The sequence below is a fragment of the Balaenoptera ricei genome, chromosome 18 (genome assembly GCF_028023285.1).
Source record: "Balaenoptera ricei isolate mBalRic1 chromosome 18, mBalRic1.hap2, whole genome shotgun sequence".
NCBI lineage: Eukaryota > Metazoa > Chordata > Mammalia > Artiodactyla > Balaenopteridae > Balaenoptera > Balaenoptera ricei.
In genome coordinates this window covers 21,701,493-21,716,796 of record NC_082656.1, presented here as the reverse complement: position 1 = coordinate 21,716,796, position 15,304 = coordinate 21,701,493, and the positions used below count along the sequence as shown (strand labels likewise).

Here is a 15,304-nt window from a genome sequence, read left to right as displayed (position 1 = left end):
TTTCTAGACCCATTTTACAGATGAGGAAACTGAGGCAGAGGGCTACTTGCCCAAGGTCACACAGCCAACAGTGGGCAGAGCTAGGCTTTGAGATAGTCTGTGTCCTGAGTCAACCCAAGCATGGGAAAGTCACAAAAGAACATCTGCATTCAAGTGATCAGTAGAAGCAAGTGGGACAGGTGTTGACATGTATTGTCTACTGAAACAATTTGCTTCTAATGCTGGCAGGGTGCATGATTAAGTCTTTTCTGTGCCCAGCCACAGGGTCTGTCAGCCGCTCTCTGCCCCTGAACAACTTTTTTTTTTTTTTTTTTCCTCCAAATCAAGGAGCTGTGATAGGTCCCAAATTACAAACCAGCTCTCACAAGATATGAACTAGGGCTTTGGGGGTTTCCTTGGGGCTTCGGACACCTTCACATCCCCGAAACATTCAGCACGTGCCGAAGCAGCACAATTTGGTGACTGCCCCAGCTTGGAAGATGAGAGTTCCTCCTCCAACTCATATTGTCTTGTTGGAAAGATCTTGATGCCCTGTATGAAGCATTCCAAGTCAGAGATGGTCAGTATATTCAGGATCTTACTCATTTTTCCCAGAAGGATCTGGATCTTCCGAGCCGTTGAACTGAATTCCATCTCCAGGACTGCTTTCTTCTTCATTTTGCTCAGCACCGCCGGGGTAATGTACTGTGGGAATTCACAGGCGGCTCGTGAGGATTAATGCTACCTGGGCACCAAGCTCCCCCCGCGTCAGGATTAGGACCCTGTGGCCATGACCGAGTCTTCCCTGGAAACGTCACTCTCCAGGGCAAATCTGTGAACCCAGCCCTACCACCAGCAGCCTTTCTGCTGCTTCCCCAAGACACTCACTTGGCCTGTGCCCGTGGCCACATCCCAACCTGACCCCAAACCAAAGGGTGGCCAGCTTCTGGGCCCTGGTGTGACCTGCCTTCCAAAGGCTGTGGCCTCCTGGGGGCGTCCAGCTTCTCCCCTTGGATTCCCTAGCACAGCAGGAGAGTGAGGCCCTCACGGTGTCTGCCTATGAGCCCCACATCCATCTGGGGCTCCCTTGGAGCGTGTCTGGGTCTTGCTTGGATGAGAATGTTAGTTTCCTCAGCTCCGAATCTTATGTTAAATGATAAGTGTTCGGAAGTTAAATGATTGCTTTGTATATGGTCAAGCATCGGGTCAGGGAAGGGGGCCTCGTTTCCCTAGGGGTTGGAGTGTTGAAGAACATGGCCTGGAGGCCTGGGCATGGACCAGTTCAAGCCAGCAGTGGCCTGCGTGCACGTAGTTCCCCACCTGGCAGAAGATGTGGGGAGTTGAGACCTTACCTTGTACTTGGTGCCTAGGTTTAAGCAAATGTGCTTCTTTTTGTGGTTGAAGCGGAAGATGATCTTATCCTGGCTCCTTATTTGTACCTTGATGTACTGGTTGATTTTCAAGGAGATGGGCTGGACGGGGGGCGCATGGATGTGCAGGTTCAGATCCCACCAGTTCCAGGCCTTCTGGTACTTGTCTCTGGCGAAGTAGTATCCCAGGTTTTGGCTCAGGTTCAACCTACACCAAGAAGGCATCAGGCAGCCACAGCACTGGGCCCTGGGGGCTAGGGCACAGCCTCTCCCAGGGATGGAAGCCCACCCCTCCTTCCTCCCCTCCCACCCCTGCTCTTTCCCCCCAACATGGGGCCTTGGCAGGTGGGAGAAATGCCAACAAGGAGGTGAACCCATCTAGGCGCAGCCCTTCGGCCCTGGCCTGTCCACGTTCAGTCTCCTCTGGTGCCACTGGCCCCTCACGCCCAATTGCTCCTTTCAGTTCCCGGGTCACGCATGCTTCTGAACTCCTTATGGCTTTGCCGTGCTGTTCCCTCTGCCTGGAGACGTCTCCCCACCCTGCTTGGCGTGGTTGACTCCTGCTTATGCTTTAAGTCCCAGCTTAAATGTCACCTCCTCAGAGAAGCCCTTCCTGAAGCCCCCCGAGTCCCTATATGACTATCTCCATCTCTTTGTTAATTTCCTTCCTATAATTTACTAATGCACGTTGATTCTCATTATTTGGTGTAGTTGGGTTCTATAAAGTTGCCTCAAACACAGAGTTAGCGAATACTGAACCATTGCTCCCTGGGGAAATAGGTGTGTGTATATATCACACATAGATAACCGTACACACTAGAAACAACCCATCCTGGTAGATTCCAACCGGCGGCCCCAGAACTGAAGCTCCTGTCACCACGTGCCCTGCTCCTCCTGGCTCCATCCTCTGGTTCCTTCGTCAAGAGCTGAATTAAGAAGGCATAGCAGCTGGGAATGTGTACATCAGGCAACTGAAATCCTTCAGTGCTCTGTGCGTGTTTGTGACTCTATGTGAAATGTGTGCATTTGCATCTTTCCCCTGGGAGCAATGGTTCGGGGTTTGCTAGTTCATGTGCTGCAGACCTTATAGAACAGAACTATCTTGAACAATGAGAATCGACTGGGCTTGCTTATCATCTGTCCGTCCCACTAAAATGGAAATGTAACTTGTGGTCGGGAGGGAAGGGTCCACCTCTGTCTGGCTCCTGGGTGGACCCTGCCCCGCACTGTGCCCGGCGCCCGTGTAAACAGCTGTGGGTGAGTGAGGGGTGGCGGGTTCCTCCCTCTTCCAGCCCAGGCCCTGCTCTCCTTCGAGCCGTCCTTTCCTGGCATTTCAAGCCCACCGTACCCCTCTGCCCTGGCTTCTGCTTTTTGAGTCCCGCCAGGGCTGTCTTGAGAATTGGTGCTGATGGGCAGCAACTTCTCTCGGGAACCAAACGCAGAAGGGAAGAGAATCTGGGACCTGGGTTAGTCAGGAGAAGGTAGGGTTTGGGGGAGCCCGGATTACTCAGACCACCTGCCAGGCCTCGTCTGGGGTGTTCAGGGGCCTTGTCGGACGCTGGGAGGGAGAGGCCGGCTCAGGCCTACTAACGGCTGCCTTGTTCACTTCCAATAAGGAGAACTTCTTCTGGTCACTCCCCAACACTGGGTCCTCCTGTTGCTTCCCACTGCCCATTGAGCCAAGTGCAAACTATTAAGTCCCTTCACCATGGGGCCCCCCAGCCTGTCCAACCACATCCCTCTTTACCTAGACAAGCGGCTGTGATGCACGTAATGAATTAAAAACCTGGGCTCTGGAGCCAGACTTTCTAGGTTCATAGCCTGGCTCTGCCACTTGCAAGCTGTGTGACCTTGGGCCAGTTACTTAACCTCTCTGTGCCTCAGTAAAATGCAGATAATAACAGTGCTTTACTCATAGGGTATTTGTGAGGATTAAGTGCCTGTACAAAGCAATAAGTCGGTGAACATTAGGATCTCCTTATTATCACTGATGGAGAGGAGGGCAAAGAGGAATCTTCTCTCACTCTGCAGGGGAAAGGATCCCTGCTAGCTTCTAACCCTTTAAATGGCTCCCATCAGAATTTTTGCATGAGGCTCTCCCCATTTTCTAGGGTTAGGATCTGTCTCAGCCTGGAGGTATCCAGTTCTGGGCTAAGGCTCCCTCAAGAAATTGGGGTCTAGAACACCCAGAAATGGTGTGAAATTGAAGGCTTCTTCTCAGAGGGTGTAAAGACCCAAACTGCGGAGCTGGCGGGACCCACCACCAGGGACCCCGAGTTTAGGCAGGTCTGGGGCCCTTGCTGTGTGGGACCCTGAGCTCTGGAGGGAGGCCTGGTCTGCGGTCCTCAAGCGTGGGCCTGGAGGGTGGAGGTGATGCTTAGTTTCCGCACAGCCGGCAAACTTCAGCCGTGCCTTCTGCCTCCGCTGAGGAGATGGAATCAAAAAACGACCCAAGAAATAGTCGGTCCTCCAATCAGCTTGGTGCTCCATCCTTCCCAGGGCCTGTGATGCGAAGGAGGAGGGAGGCGGGGCTGGACCAGGGGAGCCGCGGGCTTCCCGGCAGTGACGAGGGTCGGCGGGGCCCTGGTGCAGCAGCCCAATGTTCCCAAATGGCTTGGAGGGCCTTTGCCACAGGATGTCTCTCCCAGTGACGAGGGGCCTGCAGTTCTGACCGTGAGGTCGGTCAGGGGCCGAGTCCTTCTGCGGTGGGAGCAGTTTTCTCGGGTGCCGCCACCCCCGAGGACGGAAGCAGCTTGGGGCTGGGGAGCCCGCCGTGCCCCGTGGTGTGAACTTTCAGGTGTGATGGGTGTGAGGCTTTACACAGGGACAGTCCCTCTCCCATCCAGGTCTCTGATGCCTGAAATGCCATCCGTGGCGCCGCTTTGGTTGAAGTCAAATGAGATGAGAGCTTGACCCAGAGAGAGAAGATGCAGCTGCCCTTGGGAGAGGCAGTAAGAAAGCCTTGGCAATGAACTGCTTACAGCTGAGCGCGGAGGGGCCGCCTGGGGCCTCCCGGCCTGTGTGCAGAGCGCCCGGGCCCTGCCGGGGAAGCCGGGGTGGGATTGCTTCTCTTCTCCCGCTCAGTCTGCCCGGCCAGCAGCAGGAAGGAAGGGCAAGAGAAAGCAGCAGTGACACGTCTGTGGAGGCCCTCCTGCCGTGGGGGCCCCCTGACGGGTGGCAGGTGAGAGCGGAGGCCCTCGGGGGCCCGGGCCCTGGCCTGTGGCCCTGGGGGCAGGATGCTTCCCCGGGCCCCTTGCTAAGACTTTCGGGGCCCACGCTGAGCAGAACCGATTCTCTTTCAACATCCCACAGCCTCTTGGTTGTAAGCTGCCCGGTTTCCCCGTGAAGGAGGAGCCCAGGGTTAGAAAGGGAGGTGTGTCTCCCACTCTGGAGAATCAGGAGCTGTGAAGGGGTCAACACAGTCTCCGAAAAACTTCCAAGGCAAGAGGTCTGCAGGTCCCGAGGAAAGAGACGGGAGATGAGAAGTTAGGGGCTCCCGGGCCAGGAGGGGACCACGAGGCGAGTGCCTGGGCCTGGAAGCTGGGCAGCCCAGAGGAAGAGAGGTTGAACCACTGGTCACTGCTCTCCCCCAGGACAGGACCTCTGGGCCCATTTGCTCATGGAGTTGAGGCTTTCCTGGAGTCCCAGGAACGGTCTGTGGTGTCACACGACAGCCGCCCCTGGAGGGGACGGGATGTGCTCCCTCGGAGTCCCCTGTCTTTATCTTACAGCCCCGAGTGGGTGCCACAGCCCTGGGAGACGGGTGGGCACGCCGGCCTGGGCTCCAGCACCAGCCAACCCCTACAATCCCCTGGGAAGCTTTTAAAGAATGCAGATCTCCAGGCCCCGCCCCAGACCTACAGAATCAGAATCTCGAGGCGGGGGACAGCCATTCCCCAGCTCTGAGCACCATCCTTCCCCTTGGGTTTTGATGCGCTGGGATAAGATGTTGCTTGTCTCGCAAACTTTATTTGATAATTTAAAAGAATGCTTTACTTCAGGCTGAGGCAAAATTCCATAAAACTGCTCGCCTGTGATTTTACATATGGCTTGGGGCGAATGACTCATCATTTTCTCTGCACCTAAGTTTCCTCCACAAGAATATGAAAGTAGATTTTCCCGTAGGTCTCTTGTGGCCATAAAATTTAAGTGTCATTAGGGAGAAGAGGCCCTACTGTATGTAGCAGATGCTATTGGAGATAATTGACTGAGTTTCTGGTCCCCGCTTCCAGATGCTTCTTGTATCCAGTACTTTCTTCCCCCTTTTAGACATCAATTTCCTTCTTTAAAAAAATTTTTTTTTATTGACGTAGAGTTGATTTACAATATTGTGTTAGTTTCAGTTGTATAGCAAAGTGATTCTGTTTTATATATATATTTTCAGATTCTTTTCCATTATAGGTTATTACAAGATACTGAATATATTTCCTTGAGCTATACAGTAAATCCTTGTTGTTTATCTATTTTATATATAGTAGTGTGTATCTGTTAATACAGTACTCCTAATTTGTCCCTCCCCCCACCCTTTCCCCTTTGGTAACCATAAGTTTGTTTTTTTTGTCTGTTTCTGTCTTGTAAATAAATTCATTTGTATTATTTTTTAGATTCCATATATAAGTGATATCATATAATATTTGTCTTTCTCTGACTTACTTCACTTGGTATGATAATCTCTAGGTCCATCCATGTTGCTGCAGATGGAATTATTTCATTCTTTTCTATGTCTGAGTAATATTCTATTGTATAAATATGCCACATCTTCTTTATCCATTCATCTGTTGATGGGCACTTGGTTTGCTTCCATGTCTTGGCTATTGTAAACAGTGTTGCTATGAACATTGGGGTACATATTTCTTTTCGGATTAGAGTTTTCGTCTTTTCCGGATATATGCCCAGGAGCGGGATTGCTGAGTCATACGGTAGCTCTATTTTTAGTTTTTTAAGGAACCTCCGTACTGTTCTCCATAGTGGCTGCACCAGTGTACATTCCCACCAACAGTGCAGGCGGGTTCCCTTTTCTCCACACCCTCTCCAGCATTTACTGTTTGTAGGTTTTTTAATGATGGCCATTCTGATTGGTGTGAGGTGATACCTCATTGTAGTTTTGATTTGCATTTCTCTAATAATTAGTGATGTCGAGCATTTTTCATGTGCCTCTTGGCCATCTGCATGTCTTCTTTAGAGAAATGTCTATTTAAGTCTTCTTCTTTTGATTGGGTTGTTTATTTTTTTGATATTGAGTTGTATGAGCTGTTTGTATATTTTAGATATTAAGCCCTTGTCGGTTGCATCATTTGCAAGTATTTTCTCCCAGTCTGTAGGCTGTCATTTCATTTTGTTTATGGTTTCCTTTGCTGTGCAAAGGCTTATAAGTTTGATTAGGTCCCATTTGTTTATTTTGGCTTTTATTTCTTTTGCCTTGGGAGACTGATCTAAGAAAATATTGCTATGATTTATGTCAGAGAATGTTTTGCCTATGTTCTCTTCTAGGAGTTTTGTGGTGTCATGTCTTATATATAGGTCTTTAGGCCATTTTGAGTTTATTTTTGTGTATGGTGTGAAGGTGTGTTCTAACTTCATTGATTTACATGAGGCTGTCCAGCTTTCCCAGCACCACTTGCTGAAGAGACTGTCTTTTCTCCATTGTATATTCTTGCCTCCTTTGTTGAAGGTTAATTGACCATAGGTGTGTGGGTTTATTTCTGGGCTCTCTATTCTGTTCCATTGATCCATATGTCTGTTTTTGTGCCAGTACCACACTGTTTTGATTACTGTAGCTTTGTAGTATTTCAGACATCAATTTCTATACAAAGTGCCCTCCAGGAAGGGCAGATACCCTTGAGAACAAAGTAGTCAACTAGGAAATGGTGTTGAAAAACCTCATAGCAGAGAAAATATTCTTAAAAACCAAGGTCTGGAGAATGAAAACCTTTTTTTGGAATTAAAATAAAATTTGGCTTTGACTATCAAGAAGTATAAAGTTGGTTCAAGACAATATGCATTTCCCACCCCATGACCATTTAGAACAGAAGGCAAGGGAGAAATCCTGAAAAGTCAGAGTTCTTACACCAAGGAGGTGGAGAAAAATTCTGAAGTGACTGAATTACCTCGAATTGGTAAGATGAGGTTTCCCACCATTACCAGAAATGGGAACATAACATCTAAGTTAGTTACAATGAAATATTTAGAAGTTATGTTTTTAAAATACTATACACACCCCTCCAATGCACTCACCATACCCTCCTCTTCGAGGCACCTGGAACAGAGGGTCACTGGGTCTTTCTAAGGTAATTGTCATGAAGTTTGATTCTTAAATGATATAGAGAGCTGAAACCAAAAGGGTCCCACCTTACTCCAGCTTTGAGTCTGTGATTGCTATTTCCTGGCAGGGAAGCAATGGTGCAAAAAGGAGAGGTCAGGGTCTTACTGGCCCATCATGATACCCATCTCCCCAGGTGTGAGTCGGATGAATGAATTCATAAGTGAATGAGAGAGAGAAAGAGAGGCTTACCCAGAGAGAGGACAGCTGTGCAGACTGGGAATCAAAACCTTAATTACACCGCTTCTCCTCGGGGAGGGGTGTTTGAGACTCATGACCCAAGCTTACCAGATGTTTCCATTTTCATCATAGAAGGTGGCATGGCCAGAGTTGTTGATAAGGGCCCGGACACACACATTTTCACTGTCTTCCAGAATGATGTATGTGAACTTTCCCTCTTTTATACTGAGGATGAGCATAGCCAGGTGTCCTGATGGATAACTGGGAGATGGTTAAGGCACAAGTAGTCCCTTGGGATCCCCTGGAGAGGGCAGAGCCCTGCGGAGGACGCAGGCCCCAGTAAAACCCATGCCCCGGCCCTGAATCACAGACTTTTCAGGCATCATATGTGTCCCTGTGCTCCAGTGGATACTATATCTGGCCTGATCCATCGGGAAAGAGAATTTGGAAGACAGTATCACTGGGGTAGAGAATGATTTTTCCGTCACCTTGATGTACCTAGGAAGAAGAGACGAGCCTGTGAAAAGTTCGCAGGGGCTGATTGTCCCTAATCAGAGCATGGTGTTGTCACTAGAAGGCTTGAGATCAGTCTACGTACGCTCTGATTCCCGCATGCCACCCACCCATCACTCCCCCACCCATAACCACCACCAACTTGCTGGGGATTCCAGGTGGGAATCTTCTCAGGGCCTCGGTTTACCTGTCTGTGTGACGAGCAGGCTGAAATGGATCTCTCTGTGCATGTGTGTGCACAGATTTTATTTTATTTTTTAAAATTTATTTATTCATTATTTATTTTTGGCTGCATTGGGTCTTCGTTGCTGCACGCAGGCTTTCTCTAGTTGCGGCGAGCGGGGTCTACTCTTCATTGTGGTGCGTGGGCTTCTCATTGTGGTGGCTTCTCTTACTGCGGAGTGTGGGCTCTAGGCGCGTGGGCTTCAGTAGCTGCGGCACGTGGGCTCAGTAGTTGTGTCACACGGGCTCTAGAGCGCAGGCTCAGTAGTTGTGGTGCACGGGCTTATTTGCTCCGCAGCATGTGGGATCTTCCTGGACCAGGGCTCGAACCCGTGTCCCCTGCATTGGCAGGCGGATTCTTAACCACTGTGTCGCCAGGGGAGTCCCGATATAATGTTTTTAAAAAACCTCTACAGTCTCTTAGTCATGTCTTTGTCTTCATTCTTTATAGTATTCATACCTTTTCTTTTTTGTTTTTCTGGATCAACCTTGCCTGGAGATTTGCCTGTTTTACTAGTCTTTTTAAAGAGCCAGGTTTTTGGTTTGCTTATTCTATTTCTTTGCTTTCTAGTGTATCAATTTCTGTTCCTATCATTATTTTCTACACATGTCTTCTTTCCGTGGGTTTTCTATATGAGTCTGTTTTTCTTCTAATTCCTTGAATTGACCATTGAGCTCATCGATTTCCATCTTTCTTCTCCTTCACAATCCTCTTCCTCCTCTTCTTTAATATAAGCATTTAAAGCTCTAACATTTCTCTCAAAATACTGTTTTAGTTCTTTCTTCCAAGTGTAGATACTTACCTTTCATTTCGTTCTGACTCCTTTCAAATTTTCGATATGATTTCTTCTTTGACACACAGGTTATTTACAAGAGTGTTTTAAAATTTGCAAATGTACAAGTTGCTTTGGGCTATGTTATTAGTATTACCAATTAAAATCCACAGGGTTAAGAGAACAGAGTCTATATGGTATCAGCTCTTTAGTGTTTTCTGTGGCTTGTTTTGTGGCCGAGCGTGTCGTCACTTATTGTAGCTATTTCACTTGTGCTTGAGAAGGATGCCTGTCCTCCAACTCCCTCGTGTCCCCATCGGGCATTAAAACCCAAGCCCTTGGGTTATCAGGACAGGATAACAGGTCTTGTCCTGCTTCCCACCCCTCCCCTCCACCAGGACACACCCACCTCACCCACACTCTTCTCGCTCTCACTCTTCTCGTTTTCCAGTTTCTATTTCTTTCTTTTTTTTTTTTTTTAATTAAAGTTGTATTCCTACTATCAAGTCTGCTTCTTTAATAACAGATTTATTGGGTGTGGAGAGATAGTGGTGTTTTGTTTTTTTTTTAATTTATTTTTTTTGGCTGTGTTGGGTCTTCGTTTCTGTGCGAGGGCTTTCTCTAGTTGTATTAAGCGGGGGCCACTCTTCATCGCGGTGCGCAGGCCTCTCACTATCGCGGCCTCTCTTGTTGCGGAGCACAGGCTCCAGACGCGCAGGCTCAGTAGTTGTGGCTCACGGGCCTAGTCGCTCTGCGGCATGTGGGATCTTCCCAGACCAGGGCTCGAACCCGTGTCCCCTGCATTGGCAGGCAGATTCTCAACCACTGCGCTACCAGGGAAGCCCTCCAGTTTCTATTTCTGGTATTACCTCCCGCACTTTCTTATACACTCTGCGTTTAAAAGGATGCTTTTTACGTTTTGTCTAAATTTCCCAGGTGTTTGTAGCAGGACGCCTTTTGAAGTCATCTTGTGTCCCGTGTTACTCTAACTAGATGTCAGGTCAGTGGTTTTGGAGCTCTTGTTTTTAACAGGTGAAGAATCCTTTGTTCAAGAGAGCTCGCAGCAGGATGCCCAAATCTGAGACAATGAAAGAAAGAGGGGCAGCTGGTTGAGGAGGAGCCGCTATGGGCCCTGCAGGGTGTGGCCTTTAAATGCCCAGGAATCTCGCTGTGAGGTAGCTGCTGTGTCCCTACCCCGCACTGCGCTCAGCACTTTACTTCCATGACACAGTGACCCAGTGGAGGAGACACTGTCATTAATCCCTGTTTAAGAGAGGCTACCTGACCTACACAAGGCTCTCCAGTGAGAGGGGAGCCAGATTCCCACGGTCTGCCTCCCATCCCCCACCCCCCCCCCCCCCCCCATGGAAACACACTGCCTCTAGCCGTTAAGCTCCCAGCCACCTGGCACATTTACTCTGCAAATCACTGCTCTCTCTTTTTTTTCAAACCTAAAAAAAAGTGCTTTATAAGGACATCCGTGGTTGGTTTCTTCCTTATCGATAGCTCGTAAGAAGCTTCTAGATATTGTTCAGGGGAGAGGATTTTGTATTTTAGGTCTTATTTTCAAAAGCCACCTGAAAGCCAGAATTTCTCAAGATGCTTCCTTCTTGTCAAATTCACTTGTCATGGAATGACATTTTCCTAATGATAAGGACCCCATGGGCAAAGGAAAATCTCTGACACAGAGGTAGAGTTGTCACATTTTCTCTCACTGGGAAATATATCACAAATAGCACATCTAAAAGCCCAAATCTCATCACTGTTGGCTTGGGGACAAAGTATGAGGTTAAGAGCTAAAAGTTAAGAGAGAAGAGACTACATCTCTGGCCTTCCTTCAGTTCTACTAGAGAGAAAACAGTGCCTTATAGGCAGGACCCTAGGCTATGAGACAGCTGCCTTCTGTCTGTGAGTTCTCCCTACTGCTGTCTCTCTGTCTACCCCTGAGCTCTCCCTGGCTCCTGTCTGTCTGTGATCTCTCCCTGACTGCTGCGGAGATGCTGGCTGGGCTGGCTTTTGCCTGAACACCAGCACACACTTATAAACAGTGCTACCTGACTCAGCAAACTACTTGGAATTTATCGCCCATTTGTAAAAACAAAAAACAACCAAACGTCCCACTCCTCGTGGGCCTTTTGGGCAGCCTACGTGAATGGTGGGTTAGGCAGGATCCTTTGCTTAGAGATCTTGGGGAGAACCTTCCCCCTGGCTGCAGGAAGGACATTTAAAATTGGTTAGGAGACAGATGCTCCAGGAACAAAAGCTCCAGGGCAGGACAGGGTGGGGGATGGGGCTCTAGGCGCGTGGGCTTCAGTAGTTGTGGCACGCAGGCGCACAGGCTTAGTTGCTCCGCGGCATGTGGGATCTTCCCAGACCAGGGCTCGAACCTGTGTCCCCTGCATTGGCAGGTGGATTCTTAACCCCTGCGCCACCAGGGAAGTCCGTATGTGATTGCTTTTCGATATAGATTTTAAATTTGTTAGGGGAGGGACCTATATATTATAATATATATTTCCTCTACTCCCAACCCCACCCAGTTGCTTAACGTAGGCCCTACAAGGAGAAGAGTCTCAACGACCCCTAGTACAAGTCCTAGTCAGTCTGTGATGACCCACACACTCAGGTGTGCCTCTATACATGGGACATATTTTTCTTGTTTGTACTCATGTTGTACATATTGGTCCTGACAGCTCCCTGATGGTGTGTGTATATGTCTTACCTGCGCCAAAAAAAAAAAAAAAAAAAAAAAAGCCCTGTGCAAAGTGCAAACACCAACTGTCACACTTACCTTAATATTGCTCTTTATCCAGTCTGTGTGTATTTCTAGCGTCTTCTTACGGCGAACAAGACGATGAGATTGTTCGACTACTTCTTTCTCAGACTCCTCATCTTGTGGTGGTAGATTACATAAGTGGAATGTGGAAGTGGTCTCTGTAGCCCTTTGGTTAAATAAGTCTTTGGTAGAAAAGAGAAAGAAAACTTAGATCTATTTCTCTCAGGGCACCAAAGAGAGCCTGAGGATTTGGGATATTGGCCATATTCCGTCAAGCTCTCTCATTTTTTTTCATTTATTCATTCAACAGACATTTATTAGGGGCCTATGATGTGCCAGCTCAGTGCCAGATGCCAGACACCACGGTGAAGACCACCTGGTCCAGACGGGGATGTGAGGGGTGACACACCATCCACATGCCAGTAACAAGTGTGGCTGCTGATTCTGTTAATGGGAAAAAATAGGCTAAAGTGGGGAGTCATTAAAAAAAAGGAAACATGCCTTAAACATGCTTGTTTTAACTTAAAGCAGAAATGTGTACTAACACCATTTTTAAGTGCAGGGCTCTGTGGTCATTTTTGCTTAAACCCCATTCATAATTTATTATCTATAACTTTCAGTTTTGGCAATTTCTACATAGTCTGAGTGCAGAATTGTAGACTTAAAAAAAATTTCTGTATATGCCCCAATCTTCTGTGTATGTTTGGTCCACATCTTGTTCAAAGCAGTTTTTTTAAAAGCTATTTTCTTATTGAGTCATCTTAAAAGCATTGCACTTAGTTTTCACAGCAACAGAAAGTTTCTTTTTATCTTCATTTTGGTCCGTTTTTATAACAATTGAATTTGGGGAGTAAACCCGTAAGGACCCCCGGGGAACAGTCCCCGCTCCCAGGGATCCTTGGCAGGTGTCCGACCACCAGGGGGCGCAGCGGTAGGAGGCGCTTCCGGCGCGGTCGGTATCAGCCAGGATGCTCTTCCCCGGAAGAGGGCCCGGTTCCCTCGGCAACTAGGTTTGGGGGAGGTCAGTTAAGAGAGGTTGGTTGTCCCACCACTGGGGCCAACACAGCGTTGGAGGAGGTCTCGGAGAGAACGTGACCGCTTCTTGACCAGCGAGCTGGCCGGGGCAATGGAAGGCTCCCCACCCCCTCCCCGTCCTTGGAATGTACATTCTGCCCGTGGTTCCCACAGTGCGAGCCCTTTTCAAGGACGCAGCTTTGCGAGCAGGGTGCTGTTGAGCCCATCTGGAGGGATACGTGCCTGAAGCCAGGTAAGGCCTCCATCTAAACTTTAAGATTCTCGTGGGCGGGGGTGGAAATCTGCAAGTCTTGGCGCCGCCCAAGACAAGCGTCGAATGTTAAGTTCTCTTGCTTATTAAACCTGCCACCTACCAATCTGGAGCGGGCTGCCTCTTTCTTCGGTCTCTCCTTGCCCTCTGCTTACGGGGGCTAATTTCGAATTTCACCCGGGGAACCCCGAGGTTGCGAACCAGCACAGAGGGTGCCGCGAGAGCTCACAGGGACCATATCCAGGCCTGGCGGTGGAGGACACTCCTGGTGGAAGTTTTCTCTAGTATGCCAGGCAGAATTCCTAGCGTAAGCATGACATGGTTGAAGGCTAGTCTGGGAACGGCTTAATGATGACAGGCGACTCAGGAGAGGCAGGCAGGGCTAGAGCATTCCTTTATTCACTCACTCAGTAAATATCTATTGTGTACTCGTGTGCCCGAAACTGTCCTAGGTATTGGGGATGCCACATTCCCTGCTGCCTGTTCTAGTAGGGGAGATGGTGTTAAACAAGTGAACAGACAAAAACTTCACATGCCAGTGGCTAGGAGTGCCCTGAAGAAACATTAAGCAGGTGAGAAGGATGGAAAATGACGTGAATGTGTGTGCGTGTGCACTGGTTTGTAAAGGGTAGGCAAGGAAACTGTTTCTGAGAAGGTGACATTTAAGCAGAGACCTGAATAAAGTGGGGGAGCAAATCACAAGGGTATTGGAATGAAGAGTGGTCTAGGCAGAGGACAGCACGTCCAAAGGCCCTGTGGCAGGGATGCCTGGCCCTGATGAATAACCAAAAAGCCAGTGTGTCTGGAGAGGAAAAAGTGAGGGCCTTCTAAGCCACATGGGGAATGTGGGATTTTCCTGGAGGCAATGGAGGGCCAGTGAAGAGTTTTAAAAAGATTTTGTTGGAAATAATATGAAGAAAGGACTGAGAAAGGAGAGGATGGGAGTCAGGGACAGTAGGGAGATGAAGGTGTCTGAGGTGGTGTCAGTGAGGATGGAGAGGTGGGGGTGGGGAAGGAGAACCACGCTTGTGTGCACCTGAGGAACTAAAGGGGCCGCTCATTAGAGCTCACAGGGGGAGCTTTTCCTCAGGAAAGTGAGAGAGAGGTGGGCAGGGGCAGAGTCAATAAAAGACCTTTGTGAGAAGTTTGGAAGCGGGCCTCAGTCTCCCTCTGAGGAGTCCTCCTCCAGTGCTTGCTTCCAGAGTGGAAATGGTTTGTCCAGGGGAAAGAGCTGATGTGAGCCCAGCTGCTGTTCCTGAGTATCAATTAGAAATTAGTATAAAGCATTTCTGAACTGGTAGTGATAAAAGAGGACATGGATATGCTCATGTTTTTCTCCTGTCGGAATGCTAAAATCATGGATTTTCTGGTTTGTGCTCAATATCCAGCTCTGTCTTTATTAGCGGGAAGGCTTTAGGCTGCCTTTCTGAGCCTCAGTTTTCTTAAAGTGGGATCATGCTGCCTGCAGAGACCCATCAGGTTACTCTGCAATGACGCTGCACGGAGCCCGCTGCCCCATAGGAGGGCAACAGACCTGTGTCCTCCACACGGGGAGCTTTGGGTTCTGATGGCTCATGACACGAGCTGTGTAGTGATCGCCCACTTCTTTTCACCAGGCGAGATGTCTCTGAATAGGAGAGGCCACATCATCTGAGGGTCTCCGTGCAAAATGAAAATGCAGGGATCCTTGTTCTAAAATTGTTAAGGATTTCAAGGCAGTGACAGCAGAGCATTAAAAGCAAGCACAGGGCCCTAAGTGTGAGGGCCTGTGTGCCTGCAGGTCATGTGCCTGCGACGCCAGCCTTGGCTTGGAAATCGGAGAGTTCAGAGACGTGGGGCTGTGTGCCTGGGGTGTCAGATAGTGGATCCTGGAAGTAAATGAGTTCGTAT

At 48.8% G+C, this 15,304-nt stretch overlaps 1 protein-coding gene across 1 annotated transcript in view; it reads right to left on the bottom strand.

Annotated features, from left to right (window-relative positions):
- Window positions 1–375: 375 nt before the first annotated feature.
- Window positions 376–15,304, bottom strand: part of ERICH6B (glutamate rich 6B) — a 52,207-nt gene continuing 37,278 nt past the window's right edge. The window contains exons 8-12 of the mRNA XM_059903425.1: window positions 14,899–15,041; window positions 8,261–8,346; window positions 7,957–8,109; window positions 1,332–1,557; window positions 376–684 (exon numbers count right to left, since the gene is read on the bottom strand). Coding sequence (XP_059759408.1) covers window positions 376–684; window positions 1,332–1,557; window positions 7,957–8,109; window positions 8,261–8,346; window positions 14,899–15,041 — 917 coding nt within the window. The remainder of the gene's footprint in view (window positions 685–1,331; window positions 1,558–7,956; window positions 8,110–8,260; window positions 8,347–14,898; window positions 15,042–15,304) is intronic.